A 21929-nucleotide genomic window follows, 5' to 3' on the forward strand; every position below is an offset into this window, starting at 1 on the left:
AAAAGGAAAATGCACTACTGACAGTTGCAGAAAAAAACGTAAAAAGTAAAACAATTCATCGAAAAAGTTAGTTATTGATTACCTTAATTAATAATTTATGATTAAAATTGATTTGATAAGTATTAAAATAGAAAAAATGCATTTTTTTATCGGCGTAATTAACGAATAACATCATTGGGATTAAATTAGCACTATTTTGTCTGCAGCACAGTTGTTCCCCATGAAATTTCCCATCCTCTTGGTATTTAACCTAATATGGCTCAATGTACGGTACCCACTTCAACCGATTGGATGCCGAAATGTTAAAAAATAAACTTTTTCGGTAATTTAAAAAATTGTGATTCATGCTTGGGACCCTGAACTGCTCTGAAAAACATCTGCTTATAGTATGAAATCCTAAAGAATTCGTTGGAAACTTTGAAACATAAAATTTTATTAGGTATAATTTGAAGTGCTAAAATTTTTTTCCAGAAAAATGTTCAGAAGCGTAGTTTTGAGCACACTTGTTACATTTGAATCTAAAATCTACCGTAGTGCCTACTAAGCTGCTGTTCACACTAAAGGCCCGAATACACACACGGCGTAATGATGCCTTCTCCATACAAATTAAAATGCGTAATCGCGCCTTCCGTTGGGACGCCTTTCAGCCAGAACCTTTCTTTCAACAAACATAAACAAACATCAATTGGGTGGCATAACGACAAGAAGGTTAGCACACGGCGAGGTTCGAGACGGCGTGATTGCGTCTTCCGTGTAGACGAGTGGAAGGTGGTAGATGCTAGAAAGCACATTAGAAGGTTTTAAGAAGGTACTGACAATTTTCGTTAGGAAGGCGTCGTCACACCGTGTGTGTATTCGGGCCTTAAAGGCTCAAATACACACGCGGCGTAATGACGCCTTCTCCATACAAATTAGGAGGCGTAATCGCGCCTTTCGTTGGGACGCCTTTTAACCAGAACCTTCTAGCTTTGCCTTCTAGTGAAAAAGGTAGTCGTTCGCCGCCTTCGGCTGCGTACTTGACTGCCTTCCGTGTAAACACATCGTGCCTTCCACGCGGTCTTGTGTCGCCTTCTTTGGGCGAAGGCGCTGGCAGCGCCGTGTTGTATCATTTTCCAGATTCTAGGAGTGTGTTGCTTTATTTTTTCTTCCAACAAACATAAATAAACATAAATTGGGTGGCATGACGACAAGAAGGTTAGCACACGGCAGAGTTCGAGACGGCGTGATTGATTGGTAGATGCAAGAAGGCACATTGGTTGGTAGATGCATGAAGGCACATTAGAAGGTTTCGAGAAGGTACTGACAATTTTCGTCAGGAAGGCGTTGTCACGCCGTGTGTGTATTCGGGCCTTAAGGCTTATAATTTTATTCGAATTCAAATTATATTAACCCTCTCTTTACCATGGTTACTCTAGAGCACCACAGGTTTGGATGCAAAAAGTCTTTCGAAATATTTACCAATGCTACTCAAAATGCATAAATATATTCTTGAACAATATACTGATTGTTCAAGTACATATTAATGTATTTTGAGAGAGATTGGTAAATATTTCTAAAGGTTTTTTGCGTCCAAAACTATGGTGCTCTAGAGTAACCATGGTAAAGAGAGGGTAAATGAAAGCAGTTTCGATTTTAAGATTGATTACCCATCTTAGCAGTTTCACAAAAACTGTCCGGAGTCAAGCAAAATACTTGCAGAAAAATCTTAATAAAAGGATTTCCGCATAGTCATTTATAAAGTTTGAATTATTATGCTTGACTTGCGGAACTAAAAAATAAATAAATCTAAAATTTAGTAAGTGACTCTAGATTGCAGCCGTGAGTTATCGCCTGTTGCAGCCAGTTAATTATTGTTATGGAATCAAGTCATCCTAACTAGAGCGGGGGCCTAGTGTGGTTGGTAACGTCTCCGCCAACCACGCTCGACGCCTGGGTTCGAATCCCACCGCCGACATAGGTGTCGATGGTTGTTGTGAGGTGGCGTGATCCACTCACAACCAACCCAACTGGTCTAGGTTCAATCCTAGCCGACACCGGGAGATTTTCTGAGGCGAAAAATCTCTGGGATCACGCCTTCCATCGCATGAGGAAGTAAAGCCGTTGGCGCCGGTCCGTTAATAAACGGGTCGTGAGTTAGGGTCCTGGGTGTGGAGTCGCCTCCCTGGGCGTCGGTGATTGGCCACAACAGTGGCGGAACTAGACCGACGGAAAATAAGCGAGAATAAAAAAAAAAGTCATCCTAACTCTCATTCCTCATTTTCTGCATAGGTGCATTAAATGATTGTGACTATACGATTATAGTAATGTAATAATAATTGAACCTCTCAATTCAAAAATTCTCGAAAAAAGGCAAAAAATAAATCAAAAGTTGGTGCGAACATATTTGCATTACATCCCGCAACTAATAAATAATCCAATCCAGTTTTCTCGGAACCGTCTGGCTTTTTTTAGGCAGCTGTTGATTAAACACCAAATTTTTGCAAACGATTGTATCATAGTGTTATATCGCTTCTGCTCGGTCAACACGAACTGGCTGAAAAAATTTCTCGGAACCACATATGTGTGATGCTATCTGGTATCGATTAAAGCGGCTGTCGTCATTAGCAACATTAGAAGCAAATATACAGGATACAGCCAGCAACTAAATCATCGACATTCATATGCGAAGTAGTTCCTCGTTTGATAGCTCTAATAAAACTCACAGCAGTCACAACTTGTTCAGAGCGCAGCGATTTAGCCGGAGGGAAATTTTCAATTAACATAATCACCTACTTCCTCACACATGTACCGGAGATCTCTACTAGAGCGTGTGTGTAACCGAATCTCGAATGAAGCTGTTTAGTGGAAAACTAGATTAAACTCACGATGAAAGTCCTAATTTTCATTTCGAAAATAAGTATGCAAAATGTTTTTTGCAGTCTACTTAATACACTCTCAATTGTCTAATTGTCAGCACCTTTTGGGTTAGTGGGAAGGAAGCAGGAAGGCCAAACCCGATGCGGTTCGTAATTCAATTGTACATTCCACTCTATTAAACCAGCAGAGAGCATGTCAACTGCCCGAGCTGAAAATTTCACTGTTCTATTTCCCAGGGCAAAATAATTAAATTTCCCTTCTCCCTTTCTCTGTTTCGCTTTTGCAGATCCACAGGTCGTGAAAATGTGTCTTCCTCGGCAGGCAAACTAAGCAAGTGGCTGGCAGCAGGGAAGAGCAAAACCCACCAGCCACGGGGCGTACCTGCTGTGATTAGGCATCGTGCGACAGAACTGGTGGATAGCATTTACCCAACAGCAGTAGCAGCAATATCAGTAGGAGCATAGTAGCAGTAGCAACCCGGCAGCAAAATGCCACTGCCGAAGCGACTCATCCAGCCGGTGTACGTGGCCCGGTCAGTGTATGTGAGAGAAGAACTTCCGGCTGAACTTGAAACGGTAACTAATACCACCCTCACCAACATCGTCCGGCAACTGTCGTCGCTATCCAAACATGGAGAGGATCTATTCGGAGAGCTGACACGGGACGCAGGCAATCTAGCCGAGCGGGCCAATTCGCTTCAGGCACGGATCGATAGGTTAGCTATCAAAGTAACCCAACTGGATAGTACGGTGGAGGAAGTTTCACTTCAAGACATCCAACTCAAGAAGGCATTCAAAAGTGCGACCGTTTTCGATCAGCAGATTTTTTCCCGACAGACAATGCCGACCGCTATGTTGGAGGTCTATCAGGTAAGTTTGTCTATATGAAAAAACTAAACAGATGGAATGTAAATATTTATTTTCTATTTCTAGGCTTGCGATAAACCGCCACCACTGGATAAATTAAATTGTTATCGAGACGATGGCAAAGACGGTCTCAAATTCTACACAGATCCTAACTACTTCTTCGAACTATGGCGACAGGAAATGCTAAAGGACACAGAACGAGTAATGCACGATCGCGGTAAAAAGGTTCACAAACCGCGTGGAACTGACGGTGGAGTCGAGGGTGGTCGACAGAAGAAACGACCCAGAGCACCGCACAATACACGCGAGAAGCAACGCCAGCGGGCGATTGGTCATGGTGAAACCCTAATGCCTAACAATGTGATCTACCGAACACCGAATGCGATTGCAGCAGCCAATGAGGAAGCACTGTACAACAGCACCATGGGTGGCAATATTATTTATGATTCCAGGAACTCGGGACCGGCAAGACCAAATTCGATTGAACTGCGACGAAGTTACCAGCCGGAAACTGTGGATGGTGGTTATGCACCTCCATCGCCACACTACCAGCAGCAACAACAGCAAATGGCACAGCAGAACAGCTATCAACAACAGCAGTCAATGTACGACGAGTTCCATAACCAATCAATGTACGGAACCAACTCGAGTCAAATATCGCAGGAAAGCTTATATGCCCCTGGTACTCCTTCGCGATCAAAATCGCGACCCTCCCAGCCACCACCAGCGCCACCATCGACAGGAAGCGGCCAAGGAACTCCTAATGTATCGAACGCCAATACACCTACACGTGGTCGAAGTATGTCTACGGGTCGAGACAATCTGCCGCCTCCACCACCGATTCCGGAAGGTCTTCAATCACCGCCAAATATTCCCAATGGTGGAGCCAATGTAGCCGCGAAGCTTCTGAACCGAGCCAACTCGAGAGCGGGCTCTCCTCAGCTCGGGGCCAATGGTCAGCCCACGCAACCGCAGCATCAAATGATGGGCATGCACGGTGGAGCTCCACAACCACAGGCAATCATCGACCAGAACCAGATCGCGTTGGCACAGTTGAATCAGCAGATTAACAATCTGAACAACCTCAACATGCAGTTGAACCAGCTGTCCATGAATGATCTTCCACCGCCGCCACCGATTCCGGAACAGGTGAGTTGTGCACTTTCCCCATTCATGATACCAGAGATTACCGCAATAACGCAAACGCTCTTCGGAGGTTTCATTTTCCTTTTTGCTGAGTTTAGTTCGGCTGAGTTGCCGTCGCTTGCGTATGTTATTAGTTAAGCGGTAAGCAGGTTACTTGTGGTGCTTGTTTTGTCCTACCGTGGGTCACTAACGAATGTCGAGTGTTTGTGTGTCGATCGTGTTGGTCCTTAGAAGATATTGTCGCATTTTTAAGTGTGGATAGTGATGTGGCAGCCTTTGAGACCATCTCGCAGTTTTTGTTCGTTCCCAACCATTCTGCCAGCTATCGATAACGAATAATCTTTTTGATAATGAGCGGAAACACCACATGAAAATAGAACTGCCTTTTTGAGTCACACTAGCAGAAAGAAAACAAATTCCAGGTTTAGTACACTTGAAAAAAAATGACTTTAGTAACCGAATAATCGAAAAAGACAACGAACAGATAAAAATAAAGTCAAAAAATGACCGAGTTAAATTTTCTTGTAATTATAATGTAATATGTAGCATCTTAAGTACGATATTTTAGATAAATAGCTCTCATAATATGATAAAAATGCTATTATAATTATTTGCTCTCATTGTAGAAGGGCACAATGTAGTTTCCATGAGCCGTATGGACACAGTTATGACTAGCAAAGCAATACTGAACAAGAAAAAAAAATGAAAATGTGCACTTCAATCAACAGATGAACAAATGTTTTTTTTTGTGATTTTTTTATATGAATTATTCTTTTCACTTGTTAGTACTGTAAAATTAAACTATTTACTCGACAAGTTTCTCTAGAGAGTATGTAACATAACTTATTTCATTGGAAACAGTTTGGAATGCCGTAGAAATTAAACTGAATACGAGAATTGGGAATATACTAAATAGAATATTTGCCCAAAGTTACTATAACTATATTTATTTATGCTTAATTAAAATGAAAATTTAGAAAACCACCAGTGTTCGACATACGATAGTAGATTACTTGATTCTTACTCCCAGGTCCTCTCAGAGCACATTACGCAGTCTTTACAACGTAAACATTCTCTACACATGTTTCTCTAATTGAGTCCAATCGTTTTTAAAAAGTTTGCAAAATTTTCGTTAGGAGATCGCTTCGAAACAACAATAGTTCTGTGACAATCAATTATCTATCAGCTCCAAATAAGTTAGTTTTCGATTGAAAATAACAAACCATTTCAGCCGTTGAACGTGCTCACTTTATGATTAATCATTACATACTTTACCAGCACTTCCCAGTTAAATGAATATACACTACAAAATTGTATTTTACAACATTGTACTTTATTCTTCTAGCTTTCGCCCAAGCAATCGCCACCGAATGTAGCACCGCCGCCGCCGCCACCGCCTCCGCCAATACTGGACGGCCCGCTAAGTCCCTCGAAGCCCCCGATGACGAACGGCGACATTATGCCCATGCCCAACGGCAATCTGATTATGGGCCAAATGCACCAACTGAAGAAGATTCCCCCGCAGGAGAAAATTGCCTACGAAGATCCTCGGTCCGATCTAATGAAAGCCATTCGAGACGGTAAATCACTTGTATTTTTTAAATTGAGAACTCCATGCGCTAACATTCCTCTTATTGAATTGTTACAGGAATCAAACTGCGTAAGGTAGAACAGCGGAACGATGCCAAGGAGAATGATCGTACCATCGAGCGGCTGCATGATGTGGCCTCGATTCTGGCACGGCGCGTCGCAATAGAACTAAGCGAATCGTCCGACTCGGAGAGCGACGACGATAGCGAGGGGTGGATGGAGAATGAAACGTCCGCATGACATCACGAGAACGCTGCCGCTGCGGCCGTTACCATTGCGGCCGGGGGCGGTGGCAAGAAGAAGTAAATGACAGTGCACTACCTACTGGGCCCTGGATTACAACAGTCTGGTGGCAAAGGTCAGCGTGTCGTATCGACGAAAGGAAGTAAGCGAAACACAGCAGATTACTGTTGCCCTCAGAGCGAGCCATTTTGTCAGGATGTGGTAACTGGTAGGGATTCCAACTATGCGGAAGTGGGTTTATTTTTCTTATTTTTCTTTGGCGTGAAATATTTTTGTAGGCGTCAAAGGAGATTATACGAATTCATAAGTAACCGCCTATTTCGGCCCACGCAGAGAGTAGAGATCAGTGATATTGCAAAAGATGTATATTTTACTGTAAATATACTAAGTTATTTATTACTATGGGATGAAAGATTTAATTAGGCAGAGTTTATTTTTTCGTTTCAACTGTAGCGTTTCTTTTTTTAATTTTTACCCATGCTAATTTAAACGAAATTGCGCGAAAAAGGGTAATAATCAAAAACGATGAAAGTTGATAATATTTAAGCGGTTAGATCTTAAGCACATATTCGCAAAATTATTTTTGCAGCCTGTACCAATTCGTATTGCTATACTTATTTGTAGTGGCTTTCGAAAATTCGTAGAAATCAAATCGGCAGAGTAAAGTGAGTCCCTGAAGCAAAAGAAAAATGGTAAAGTGTGGCACAATTTTCCAGTATTTATTTGCAGCGCCGCCTATGATAACATTTAGATTTTTTTCAGTTAAGGAAAATTCTCGTTTTTAAAAGAACGATATAGGGTAATCGCTCCATTATTCATCTCAACAGCTTGGTGCACCTATATTCATCATATTTCTCTCATTTGTCCAATTTACCGTCTAATTTCTACAAATTTTTGAAAGTAAATCTATTTGCTTCTCGGTTTTCTCAAGCGGCTGAAAATTTTACGTTGAAAATATGGTAAAATTTGACGATAAATTGATCAAAAAGGCGTGATCAGATGATACAGGTACTGAGATGAATATAGGAGCGGTTACTCATAATTTTTTTCACACCGGATACCTCCTCTAGCGATTTATTCAACTGAAAATTTTGAAATGCCCACTTTTCCAAAAAGCAACAGATCATGTGCCACAACGTACATTCGATAATCACGAGACTGTTGAAAAAAGAAACAAACCATTAGAAGCAAACTACTCTCATTCCACATGCCCCTTTATAAATCTAGAGAACATGCAAATGCAAATAAAACACCACGAAGATTTCTCTTTTTTTTGGAAAGCAACAATAGCCCAGTCTAGCGAGTAAATACTAGGATATAAAGGTAAAATTTAGCAGCAAATTAGATCAGTCAAAGACTCAGATAAAATCGATATTGCGCCAGCAAAAGTGACTATTTTACGCCATTTGGAATGGACTCAGAAGCTCAAATATAGCGAAAACTTTGCTAATTAGTGTCGTAGAAATCTTTAAGATATGTACTGAAATATCCAAGCACTTTTTCGGTAACTATTCTTCACAATCATCTAAAATTGTCCTTCTTATTTGTCTGTTGCTATGTCCATGTATGCAAAATCTATTCTACTTTGTGCAGTTATGCTCTTGATACTCCAGGAAAGCAAAACAACCACAATCTCATACTCGATTTTCCCCTTCATCGTAAAATATAAGTAGTCGTTTGCCGCTTCGCTTCTTTTACCTACTCAGAATTATAGAAAAAAACGCTTGTCAAAAGGTAATATGTGTTGAAATGCATCAAATGCTTGATAGGAAAATCCCGGGATCGGAGAGCAAGTCTATCTAACATTTTACACTCGAAAAGACTTACTAGGAAACGAAAACTGAAATTGGAACCGTTTAGCTACAGCATAGATTTCATACTACACAATACAATGTTTGGGACACTGGCATCCAAGGATGCATTAGCAAGCAGATAGTGTACTCAGCAACACCATAGCCAATTTAATACCAAAATTATTTATAGTGAAAACTTTGAACTGTCTTATTAACACACCTATAGTTGTGCAGTACTAACAAAAGGGAAAATTATAATCAAATGAAAGAAACCAACACACACAGGCAACCACATTTGAGGGTATATTAGCGCTCCGGCGCTATTCATAGTTAGACGATAAATATGTTAATCAACAGTAATGAAAACATAAACATTCTTCCAAGTCCACACCAACAGACATTAACTGAAACTATTGATGTGGGATGCAGTAAGATAAAGATACCATAGAAGAAACCCATTCACTCAACCGTCTCGAAATTACATCCGATGCAGACTTCAGTCTGCTCTGTTTTGCGAGAACGGTACGACAAATGACACAAACCGACACACAAAATACATGTTATGTGTAGCTTATGACGAATGATCCAGAATAAGCCTTTCGCGTATGCGATATGCTGTGACAAACATTATGGGAAACGAAAATTGTCGGAATATAGTATAGAGCCAAGCAAAGCATAAGCATAATATTCATTAACCTTTGAGGCGATAATTGTTTATAGGAAAAACGTCATATACTAAGCTGTAACTAGTGGAAGGTCAAACAACACTAACGATGTATGCAAATCACTTTGTGAAATATTAGGTTCGTTTCTAGTTTAGTAAGTATGTATCTGAAAATACTATGCAAATAGATTCCGTTTCGCAGTCTTAAGCGTAAAGAGAGATTCACATTTTGTTTATATAGGTTAGTGTATATCGGTTTTTTTTTTTCTGTACTATTCCAGTCGTTCTTGAAAATTGTTTTATATTTTTTAAACTACTAATGAACTTGATCTTATTTTGCTGTATGATAGAACAACAACAACAACAACAAACTATTCGACTACTGTAACTTGAAATATGAAGCTTTGCGAATAGTAAACAATGAGTATAATATTAAAAGTTTATTAAAATAAAGAAAAACTTAACATATTGTAGGTTGATTGAAATGTGAAATTTTCCAAATGTTCGAGGAAATTGGTAGGTTTTCTTAATCCTTTTGAAACGAATCATTTTAGTTGAAAACACAGTGAATTCGATAAAACGATAACTCTTTCTTGCCGTTTGATTTTTGTTCAGCTCACATGTGGCTATGAATTTATTTTGTGCATGTGTCGAGTTGCCATTCACTGCGAAAATGATTCTATAAAATGACTTCGGACCACCAGATATATATTGGCTGTTCTTCCCCGCCCCCTCTATTTCATCTTTAACCCTTTAATGCGCACGACGTTAAAAAATCTTCTTAAAACATAAAATCTTTGTTTATCAGGTTTACTGCTCTAAAACTAACCAATATGCATAAAAAATTGGAAGATTTACTTTTTAATGTGCAAATATTACGATGTTGTTTTTAAACAACACTGTGACTTTATCGCAAAATAAAGTCGAAAAAATTACTTTTGTTAACAGTAACTTTAAAATTGACCTTTTGTTAGTATAATTACTGATAATTCAGACATTTTCACTAACCACTAACCTTATTTTAAAATTTGTTTTCAAAGACAGTCAGCACCAGTTGGGAATCTCGCCATGTTTTTTTTCGTTTCCGAGATTTTGACAGCAAAAATAAAAACAAAACATTCAAATACAGTACTTCCAGCTGTTATGTTTTCTTCGTTAGAGTCTAGAGAACTGTTCTAATGATTTATATTTCTTAAAAAATACAAAAATACTTATATTTTAAAACGTTTTTAGTAGTGTTGTTTTAAAACAACATTGCGCATTTAAGGGTTAAAAATCAAACTAAAAAAAATCATGGTTCTCAATTTCCCCAGAAAAATCCAAATATAATTCACTGATTCGCTCAACAGTATTTAATCTAAAAAACTTAAAAAATTATTCGTTTTCAATTTATTTGTAGTCTTTAAGTTGGTAAATACTCAATGATGATTTGTGAATAATGATGTGAACATAGTGGAAATTCGTTATCAGGACGGGTGTCACCAGGCCAAGTACATCGCTAATTATTCCTGCACGCTCGTAACGAAAGCCTGGGTCATCCGCTAGTTAGCTATCAGTGTGAAGTCTTGAAACAATTTGAAGACCGTCCGACCGTCAACAGAAAACCAGGAATAGCAGAAAGGCAAAGTTTCCTAAACCTCATTCGGCCTTTATCAAATGGATCCTGAAGTTGCCATCGAATGATGCAGAGTGTAAAAGGCAGGAGTTTAACATTCTCTTGCCCAGGAAGCAATAAAAAAGACAGAAATTTTGTGAAGTTCTAAGACAGGATCGTAATGGAAAATTAAACCAACTAAATAAAACATGGTCTCATAAACAAATCAGTAAACAAACACCGGTCACACTCTCTTCTAAAAGCGGGTTTATAAAATATATGCATGATTGTTAAAAATTTCATGTGGGTAAACTAGGAACAGTTCTATGGAATGTGATTCTTGCGTTGTTCGGAAGGTGTTTTACTTCAATCAAAAGTAAAACCGTATGAAAAAATTTGTACATGATTACGAGGAGTGAACGATTTTTTTACTGCTTCAAAAATCATGATTAGTTCCATTATTCATATTTAACTCGGAGACGTTTTCTTGACAGCGTGATTATTGCAGTATTGATTATTAGATTTTTCTATTTTAACTGATTTTTTTACAAATATATTTAAAAAATAAAATTAAATATATGTTCATTAATATTGTTTTTTTTAATAGATGAAGAAAAAAAATAGATTGTTTTTTTTCTCACGACCTCTAGGCTTTTATATTTTTTATTATTTTGATTCTCTTTCTAAATGTATGTTGCAATGTTATAATTCTTTCTTTGTTCTGCTTCTCCTTTTTTCAACACATGCTCGCCTCATGCCAACGGGTTTTGGCAACACGATGAAAAGAAGATATTCAACGCGACCTGGAAAATTTAAAGACAAATGCTGTTGGTGACTTCTCGTGTCGTATCGGTATATCACAAGAAAGGTACAGCCAGTCCAGTGTGTTCCACATCAATGGACCATAAGACGTGGGTTAGAAACGCGAAACCCGTGACACTAAACAGTTGTTCACGATTCCCTGGCCGGATTAGTTTGAGTGGACTGTATACGGTTGATCGATCGATGGAATACACGTGATTAACACTTAGCAAACTATCTTTATTAACTTTAAATTTAAATTTGATCGTGAGAACTACGAACTGAACACTTCAATGGTCGTACATAGAATGAATGGGAATAGCATCGATGAATCGGTGCTCACTCCATCGAGCTGCTAGGTAGAGAGGGATGTATGTACTCAATTTGCCTTGTCTATGTATTCGCGTTCTTATTGTTGCTGTCGTGACGGATGGAACATTCTCCCCCCGGGTTGAAACTTCGTATCAACAGAAAGGACCGGGGCAGAGCAGACATTGTCCTCGATTGGAATTATCGAGACCTTGTTGATTGGACGACGGTATGTTGCTCCGTTGAAAAACACGTCAATGGCTCGCACTAAGCCGTCGTCACCAGGATACACTCCGGTGATTCTGCCCAGTTTCCAACTGAGCGGAGGTTGCGTCTTATCGTGGAGAAGAACGACCATGCCAGGTCGAACGTTCGACGTTGCTCTGGTATTCTTCTTACGTGGTTGGAGAGAATTAAGGTAGTCCCTTGACCACGCTCGCCAAAAATGCTCACGCATGAGCTGGAGATGTTGCCATCTATCGAGTCGGCTCACCTTGGTGTCTTCTAAAGATGGCTCAGCTGGTGCAGACAACGGTCGACCTATGAGGTAATGAGCTGATGTTATTACCTGTGGATCGTCAGGATCGTTGGACAAACTGAACAACGGACGAGAATTTAAAATGGCTTCTATTTCGGCTAGAATGGTTGCCATTTCTTCGTAAGTGAGATTTGCATTCCCTACGACTTGCTTCAGGTGAGTTTTCGTCGCCTTGACCGCCGCTTCCCAGAGACCACCGAACTCTGGTGCGTCTGGTGGGATGAAATGCCACTGTATCTCGCGTACTTCACAAAACTGCTGGATTTTCTTCACCTCTTGTTGATTCTGAAACTGTCGATACAACTCGTGCAGTTGATTGCATGCTCCATGAAAGTTGGTCGCATTGTCAGAGTGAATTTGCTGCACCATTCCTCTCCGACTAATGAACCGTTTCAAAGACGCCAAGAAGGCATCCGTCGTTGAGTCGGACACGATCTCTAAATGTACAGCCTTTGTCGCCATACATACGTAAACTGCGACGTAGGACTTAACAAGCTTCGGACGATAAGAACCTTGCCTCACCATGAATGGACCGGCATAATCGACGCCAGTAACTGCGAACGGTGGTGATGGCACAATTCTCGAGGTAGGGAGATTTCCCATTAGCTGTTTGGTTACAACGGGTTTTGTTCGGAAACATGTAACGCACGATCGTGCGAAGTTCTAATGAGTTTTTTCGTTACAGGATCTTTATCGGGAAGTATTAACTGATGTTTTGCAGCAAACGGCAGTACTGAGCGATCTAATCGCCCTCCAACTCGTAGTAAACCGTTTTCATACACTGGACGCAGGTTACCAAGACGCTTGCATGTTTGGTTGGAAATCACTCGCTTAATTTCGTCCCCAAGATGTGCTTGTTGAATCGCCTTGACGATTGCTTCGGATGCTTGACGTAGTTCTTCGATGGAAAGATGTACTTGCTTCACACGATTAGACTTTGGCCGTTTGCAATTTCGAATAAACCGTAGAACGTAGCACATGGTGCGCTGGATTTTCCGAGAAGAACTGAATTTTTCGAAGAATGGAAACGAATCGTGAGCTGACACGGATATGACGAGGACTTTTAGCTCGGGAAGATTATTCTCCAAAATCTCTTCGGTGTCTTCAACGTCATATTCTACTTCACACAGGAACCTTGGACCGCTCCACCAGAGAATATTTTGTTTTAAATCTTCTGGCAGCTTTCCTCGAGAAACGATAGCGGCGGGATTATTGGCCGAGCAAACATAACTCCATCGATACTCATTGGTATCCTTTCGTACCAAAGCAATCCGATTCCTTACGAACGTCTGAAGTTGATCTAACGGTTTCTTCAGCCATGCCAGAACAATGGTGCTGTCCGACCAGAGAACAACTTCTCGAAAGTTCATTTGAAGCGCGGGAACGACCTGGCTGATCAATTTCGAAAGCAGATGAGCGGCACAGAGCTCTTTACGAGGAATGGAGACATCGTCTAATGGGGCAACCTTTGACTTGCTGCATAGAAGACGTAGGTTGGCGGATCCATTGGTGAAAATACTTCTCAAGTAGACGCATGCACCGTACGCCACGTTCGATGCATCGGAAAAACCATGCAACTCATATGCAATCGCATTCGGGAACATAACACACTTGGAACGTGAATGCGTCCAAGGTCTGGAAGGGATGCGCGCAGAGTAGCCCAGTTTTCGCGGATGGTTTCGTCGATGGGATCGTCCCATCCAGCTGATATTTTCCAAAGCTGCTGCACCAACAGTTTGGCCATGACAATTACTGGCGCAAATAGTCCGAGTGGATCGAACAATTTTGCCACCTCGGAATAAATCATTCGTTTCGTGGCTAGCTTAACATCCGGAAAAGAACATTTCGGCGGATTGGCTATCATGAGGACGTCGCCGTCAGGATCCCGCAACAATCCAAGCACCTTCATTACTTCATTTGCTCCGTACTCATGAAAAGGAACCTTCCTTTCTCGGTCGGCTGGTGGAATGTGCTTTAGAAACTCTGCCGAATTGGAGCACCATTTGTGAATATGGAAACCACCTCTGGTTAGCAGTTCTTTTAATTGACGTTGGCTTTCGAGAGCTTCTTCCAACGTGTTAGCGCCAGAAAGCGCATCGTCAACGTAAAAGTCCTCAGTCAAGATTCGAGAGCCGATGGGAAACTCGGAACCTTCTTCCTTGACAAGTTGTACCAAACACCTTGTTGCTTGGTATGGCGCACAAGCTGTTCCGTAAGTAACGGTATTAAGCTCGAGAACCCTTAATAGATGTGACGGGCCGGACCTCCAAAAGCATCGGAGGAATCGGCGTTCTTCCGGCGCAACGAACACTTGCCGGTACATTTTTTCTATATCGCTTGAAAATGCATAAGCGTACTTACGGAATCGCAGCGTAATAGAGAATATTCCATTCTGTACAACTGGTCCTGCTTGAAGAACCTCATTGAGCGATAGTTTTGATGGGTCCATTTTAGCATCGAATACGACACGGCACTTCGTGGTTGAGCTTGACGGTCGTAAAACTGCATGATGCGGCAGATAGTACGTATCCATATTACCGGGATCCTCAGCTTCCTTAACTTCTCTGCAGTGGCCGAGGTCCTCATACTCCCTTATGAAATCATTGTATTGCTGCCTCAGCTCGGGATTACGCTCCAATTGTTTTTCTAACATAAGGAATCGTTTGAGTGCTAAAGAACGGCAATTATTCAACCGGTTGAGGTTTTCTTTAAACGGTAGTTTTACGACAAACCTACCCGTTGCATCGCGCTTGTATGTCGACAGGAAATGGGCTTCACAGGACAGCTGTTCGGATGAAAATGGAGATGCGTTTGGTACTTCCTCCACCTTTCAAAATTGATGCATCATATCCTCGATGGAATCGATCGAAGCATGGTTGACGTGTTGAATAGCCGCATTCGAAATGTACGGCTCGTTGATTACTCCAGCTACCAGCCATCCAAGATGAGTGTCTCGAAGTTGTGGTAAATTGTCACCAAGACTTATTTGATCGGGCTTCAGAAGATCAAAGAACAATTCTCCCCCGATTAACATGTCAACCTTTTCTGGCTGGAAGAAATGTGGATCGGCGAGTTGAATGCCTTCAGGAAGTTCCCAGGAGCTGAAATCAATCGTTCGGTTAGGAATAGTTCCAGTTACCTTGGTTGTAACCAGACACTCGATGTTGGCTTGAAAGTCTCCGTAGCTCGATTGGAATTTAACGAACACCTTATCACGAGCCAGACTTCTCAGGGCATTGATTCCAGTGATTGATTGATTGATACATTTGCTGGCATTCTAGAACAACCGAGGCGGGTTGCCATTTTCTCGGTGACGAAGTTAACTTGAGACCCACTGTCAAGTAGGACTCGACAAGGGTGGGACTGGTTATGTTCATCAATGGCTTGAACGACAGCAGTCAATAGCAAGACGGTCTTTGATGTTGAAACGTGATTGCTTGAGCATGTAGTGGATACTGGTTTATCCACCACCGAAACAGAAGGTTGAACAACAGTTGGTTGATTATTCGCGACAGGTTGCTTTGGCGCGGCAATGTCGGCCTTTGAATCCTGACTGCTGTTCCTTTCAGCATCATCGTTGAGAATGGTGTGATGTTTGCGGCTACATTTTCGACACGTGTTGTTAGACGTGCACTGTTTGGACTGATGTCCCTTCCGGAGGCAGTTAAAGCACAAACCTTTTGCTCGAACCTTTTCTGCCCTTTGAGTTGCTGTCAGCTGCTTGAATTCCTCACATTGGAAGTTAAGATGTGAACCTCCACAAAAGTGGCAGGAACCTGAAGACTTGCTGGAACTTGAAGTAACTGCGTTAGTCTTTAGCGATGGCATTTTGTTGTTGACTGATGAAACCTTTGATTTCACGGCGGTTCTTGGGAGAAAGCTTGCGACGATTCACACTGCTCCAGCACTTGACAACTGGTTTTGAGAAAGGAAATTGTTTGTTCGTATTTCGGGAGCACACCTCTTTGCTGGGTACGTTCCCAAGCCATGCGGGTCGAATCATCCAAGGCACTGACGATAAGATGCACCACGATGTGCTCGGAGATACCCGTCAACTGTTGTTTTTGGTACCGTAGGCCTTCAACATGACCGGTTGCTTCAGTTAGCAGGCCATCCAATTCTTTGAATGTTGCTTTAGACATTTTTCTTAGGGTAAGCAATCCTTGAATGTGTGACTCAACGATTACACGTGTGATTATTTTTGCATCTAATATACCTGCTGCGGATCCAATCAATGCTTTGTCTAGGTGGTACAGTTTTATTGCCTCTGAGTCCCCGGACTGTGCCATCAGGTCTTGGAAAATCGCCTTGAATTTTGGCCAATTAGCATAATTACCGTCAAATGTAGGGATAGGTGCTTTCAACGGCTGCTGCTGAATAATAACCTGTGGGGAAACAGATGAACTCACGGTTTGCATTTGAGTAGCAGCATTGATTATTTCCTGGATGTGATTCGACAACTCGGTATGACGATCCTCAAAAGTGCAGTAAATTTCATCTTGCTCATCCGATGCTTCATCAGGAACCAAGGCCACGATTTCACTATGGAAGTGGCTGAACTCGCTGTTGATTACAACTAGTTTCTTCTCCGCGCACTGCAACTGGGCTAACGTCATACTACTCTGCGTTCGCAAAGTCTACTGAATCCTCACTAGCTTCTGTTCGATCTGTCCTCTCTGCCGGAACAAGCCCTTCAATTTTCGCATCGACTCCAGCTCCATTCCCTCCTCCCAATTGAATCCGTGAAATTAAGCGGACGAATTGGACCTTGAATGTTGTCCGGTTGGAGTATTACTGTCTCGGCTTCGACTCAGAAGTGGAACATTCTGACCTTCTTGCAGTTGGTCCACTTGGATTTGATTTTCTAGCATATTTCTTACTGATGAATGTTCTAGCGGCATTTCGAAACTTCTCACTTCACTTCTTTTTTGTTTGATGATCCTTTCTCACACAGTGTTCGTATCGAGACTCTCTTTCACACAAAAACGGCAACGTAGCACACGCGCAGCAAAACGTCCTTGAACACGTTCTCGCTTGTATCGACTCGCAATTTTACCTCGCGACGCGCACGCGACGACTGTACTTCACGACGACTGTACTTCGCGACGGCTGTACTTTTCGATCTGCTGTTTTATCACGTGTTCTTGGAATGATTCCTTCTTGGAAGGAAACCTTTTATGAACTGGATACCGATCCTTTGGGTCACTTTTCATTCACTGTGCTATGATTCGGCTCGAAGGACCAATTTATGTTCCACATCAATGGACCATAAGACGTGGGTTAAAAACGTGAAACCCGTGACACTAAACAGTTGTTCACGATTCCCTGGCCGGATTAGTTTAGAGTGGACTGTATACGGTTGATCGATCGATGGAATACACGTGATTAACACTTAGCAAACTATCTTTATTAACTTTAAATTTAAATTTGATCGTGCGAACTACGAACTGAACACTTCAATGGTCGTACATAGAATGAATGGGAATAGCATCGATGAATCGGTGCTCACTCCATCGAGCTGCTAGGTAGAGAGGGATGTATGTACTCAATTTGCCTTGTCTATGTATTCGCGTTCTTATTGTTGCTGTCGTGACGGATGGAACACAGTGAAAGGCGAATTAGTCCCCAAAAAAGCTCCTTCTTTCGCATCTAATCTATAATTGCGGGCTTAAAGAGATGACTTTTGAAACTCCTGGGTCAGTGGACTAGGAAATTCATCAAAAGGAGTTCCTCGAGCAGCATGAAGTTGATCTGCTAAGAATCGATTGTGAAGGGCAAATTGACACAGAATGGTTTAAAGAGAAAATGGAAATTCAAACAATAAAACAATTAGTTAAAACGATGTGGACCAGTTTGATAGTTCTCAATAAGTAATAAATTAGGTTTTATTTAATATCGCGTAATAATTGAATACGCGTGTATGAGCAAGATACTCAGAGACTTAGATTACCAAACTTCCGCAGAACCATACACTTTATAGAACGTGACTGCATTTTTCACTCTTTCTCTATCAAATGTGTAGATTATTTGTCAGTATTAGGGGGTGACGATATTACAAGCAATTTCGTTACAACCAAATGATTTTAAACTAAGCTCATTTTCTGAATAGTTCCTAATGTTTCCGGCATGACAATTTGTTATGCCTCTACGTTCATTTCACTGTTTTTGAGCAAATCCATGATCCTTACTCCTCAATCAAATTTGTGATTAGTTAGTAAATTTGTTAGTTAGTTCGATAAGCAGTTTTTTGCCTGAAATATAGCATTAATTTTCCTGACAAAATTCAGCACAGAAAAGTGTAACACAGTTTAACGTAATTCTGAAATCTCATAACCTAAATAAATAATTTTGAACTTGGTTCGAACCCTTAAACAGCATTCAAAACGGTCGACAGCAACAATTTATATAATAATAATCAATTTGTATCATTCGATTCGCTTTTAAATAATAATGATTCAAATGGAAGTTCGGAAGAAGATTTTTACGGATTTAACGAAGCCAAAGTAAACTCTAATATTCTCTCTTAATAATTTGAGCTGTTCGCTTTGAATATTATTAAAGGATTCCGTGAATCTGGATTTATTCAGATAGTTGTAATAAATATTACCCCTCCGTGATAGAAAATTTGGTATTCCTTCATAACATGATTAACAAAGTTTCTCCAATTCACTCGGTTATTGGGTGCCGCTCTCCAATCCCTGGGACACCGTGTGCTCTCCGCCAGATCTCGCTCCACTTGGTCTACCCATCTTGCCCGTTACGCCCCTGGTTGTCTTCTTCCTACCGGATTCAAGGCAAACACCATATTCGCAGGGTAGTTGTCTGACATTCTTGCGACATGCCGTACCCAGCGAATCCGTCCAGCTTTAGTCACCTTTTAAATACTGGGTTTGCCGTAAAGTTGCGTGGGCTTCTCATGGTTCATCCTCTGCCTTCATATTCCGTTCTTCTGCACGTCGTCAAAGATCGTCCTTAGTACCCGTCGTTCGAAGCATTGTCCACGTTTCATGATCCTAGAGAACAGCCGGTCTTATGAGCGTTTTGTACAGGTTACACTTCGAAGGGGGGCTTAGATTGTTCTACCACAACTGTTTGTGGAGCCCACAGTAGGCTCCTGCTGATAATACGCTTTCCGATCTCACGACTAGTATCATAGTCCTCAGTTACCAGTGAGCCAAGAAAGACAAACCCGTCGACTACCTTGAACACATCGCCGTCGATCGTATCGTAAGGCTACTCCCTACGCCTTGTCGGCCGGCTTTGGTTCCGTCGGCTAGCATATACTTGGTCTTAGACATATTTATCTGCAACTCAATCTTCCCTGCTTCCCGTTTTAGTTTGGTGTACTATTCTACAACCGCCTCAGTTATTCTGCCGACAATGTCCATATCATCAAAGCAAAGCAAACGAGTTGACTGGATTTGTTGAAAATCATACCCAGCGCGTGTTGATGTCCGCTCGATTCATTACACACTGTAGCGAAATGTTTAACAGCAGGCAGGAAAAACCATCTCCCTGTCGACCACGGGGACCACTAAAAAATGGACTCGATAATATACCCGAAATTCCCACACAGCACTGCGTTCCATCCGCCGTAGCTTTAAAACAGTCTAATCAGCTTTTCCCATCATGACCATTCATAGCTCGACAGTGTCATACGCGGCTTTGAAGTCGATGAATAGGTGGTGCGTGGAGGGTCTGTATTCACGACATTTCCGGAGGATCTTTATATGGTAAAGATTTGGTACGTCGTGGACCGTCTTTCCACGAAGCCGGCCTGATAGCTTTCCACGAATCTGTTGGCTAGTGGAGAGAGTCGACGGAAAATGATTTGGAAAAGCGTTTTGTAGGCGGCATTCAGGACGGTGATCACCAGTGCTTGAGAAGGGATCGAAATTTGATTGTGACTGCGATGAATGCACATGCTTTTTTCGTTTGAATTGAACGGCAAAAACGATCGGGCGAACGAAAAAAAGTTTTTCTCTTTCTCTCGTGTGACGATTTTTTTTCTAACGATAGCGACCGCAGTTTCGGAGAAGTCGATTTTAAAACTCTCTCGCTCGATCATTTACAATGTATGTTGAACGGAGCAAACTAGAGTATGATCGGCAGCATGTGGCGTGTTTTATTTTCGTTTCTCTCGTTCTCGACTGGTTCTTGACTGGCTGTCTGAACGGTCAAAAAACGGTCGATGAATGCTTTTTCGCTGCATCGGATGGGATTGGGGCACTGCTTACAGATGCACGTTATTTTTTGGTGGAGAAGTTTGTTGTTGTTGATGTTTAGCGATAATTGCTCGAGGACAAATGAGGTGGAGATATAGTTTGAATATTTCTTCATGCGAAATGCTGAAGTCCGTCGTTGTTATGCGTCGCAAAGCACCGACAGGCACAAGTAGTGTTTTTACTTCTGCCTACGCGGCTAGCATTATACCATATGTTGCGTTGCGCGCGGCTGTAATTTATATTTTTCCGAAGCTTATTCAGATTCTTGCTTCGCTTATATCATTGGCCCAACAGATAAGCCGATATATACTCTATTCTTTTTATATCCATCGTTATCAGTAGGCTAATTTTTCAGTCATTTTTTTTTCTGATTCGTTATGCATAAATAGTGGAAAAAGACAATCCTTATGCCCTGACAAATCATGTTCTACAATTGAGTTGATAGTTTTGTGATGTATTGGTTGATAACCGTCTTACAAACTGTGTTTTTTTAGATGCAAAAAATTAAAGGTAGATTGCAAATCAGCAGAAACATTAGAGGCCACCTAAATTGAATTGTTGAAACTAGCTCAATTTTAGTTGTGAGTTGTTAGTTGTTTCTGGTACCCAGGAGCGGATTAAGGCGAAGGCGAAGCAGGCGGACTTCAAAATTGATGTTTGATGCATGAATAGGATCATCAACAATGTATGGAGAACACTATTAATGTATAACGAAAAAGAATTTCCCACATACAAATTGACTTGAAAAATTAGCCTCCTGATAACTATCGAATTCAAAAGTATCTATCTGTTAGGCCGATGATATAAAGGTCGGATTCGATTATATAGAGACTCGATTTTATATTGACTCGATTATATGTATATGATTCTATTATATATAATTTCAAACTCGATTATACTGCCGTTCCAAGCATAGTTGTCCCAGCGTGCATAAGAACGGCAGTATATATAGTAGCAAAAAATTTTTTTTAAATTTCAAATGTGATCTAGAGCGAACATTTCGTAAGAGAACATCCAGAAAATACGTTACGCTTGATAGAAAGGGAAAAAAATAAAAAAATAATTAAAAACAATGCAAAATTTTGGTTTTTTTAAAGAATTTAAAAATTAAAAGAAATTGAAATACCTTAATAAAAAAAAAATTCAAAAATAAAAAAAAAGAAATTAAAAAAATTTAGAAACAAACGAATAATTTGAAAATTTTCAAAAATTTGAGAAATTAAAAACAAACGAGTTGACAAATCAATATATACTGATCTAACTTTTTCTTTCCATTTGACACCAGGAATAACTACAAGAATAAC

The 21929-nt window shown here is 40.9% G+C and overlaps 2 protein-coding genes across 7 annotated transcripts in view; one reads left to right on the forward strand and one right to left on the reverse strand.

Annotated features, from left to right (window-relative positions):
• Positions 1 to 9622, forward strand: part of LOC129729539 (actin-binding protein WASF3) — a 58212-nt gene extending 48590 nt beyond the window's left edge. For all 6 annotated transcript variants that reach the window (XM_055688171.1, XM_055688173.1, XM_055688172.1 and 3 more), the window contains 4 exons: positions 3143 to 3725; positions 3789 to 4871; positions 6214 to 6448; positions 6517 to 9622. In XM_055688171.1, the coding sequence (XP_055544146.1) occupies positions 3345 to 3725; positions 3789 to 4871; positions 6214 to 6448; positions 6517 to 6698 (1881 nt within the window). In that variant the 5' untranslated portion in view covers positions 3143 to 3344 and the 3' untranslated portion in view covers positions 6699 to 9622. The remainder of the gene's footprint in view (positions 1 to 3142; positions 3726 to 3788; positions 4872 to 6213; positions 6449 to 6516) is intronic.
• Positions 9623 to 11962: 2340 nt separating this feature from the next.
• LOC129728439 (uncharacterized) lies at positions 11963 to 15053 on the reverse strand. The gene is made up of 3 exons (XM_055686881.1): positions 14012 to 15053; positions 13084 to 13829; positions 11963 to 13006 (listed from the first exon to the last, which is right to left on the reverse strand). Exons 1-3 carry the CDS (start codon positions 15051 to 15053, stop codon positions 11963 to 11965), a joined length of 2832 nt encoding a protein of 943 aa, XP_055542856.1.
• Positions 15054 to 21929: the final 6876 nt, after the last annotated feature.

The sequence above is a fragment of the Wyeomyia smithii genome, chromosome 3, assembly GCF_029784165.1.
Source record: "Wyeomyia smithii strain HCP4-BCI-WySm-NY-G18 chromosome 3, ASM2978416v1, whole genome shotgun sequence".
NCBI classification, from domain to species: domain Eukaryota; kingdom Metazoa; phylum Arthropoda; class Insecta; order Diptera; family Culicidae; genus Wyeomyia; species Wyeomyia smithii.

What these genes read in the sequence shown, in the direction of transcription:
- LOC129728439 (XM_055686881.1), bottom strand. Translation starts at nt 15,053, where the DNA reads ATGTTAGAAAAACAATTGGAGCGTAATCCCGAGCTGAGGCAGCAATAC. An exon ending in TGGACGCATTCACGTTCCAA is followed by an intron (nt 13,830 to 14,011) that starts GTGTGTTATGTT and finishes TTCCTCGTAAAG; the next exon opens with AGCTCTGTGCCGCTCATCTG. An exon ending in TACTTCCCGATAAAGATCCT is followed by an intron (nt 13,007 to 13,083) that starts GTAACGAAAAAA and finishes GTAACCAAACAG; the next exon opens with CTAATGGGAAATCTCCCTAC.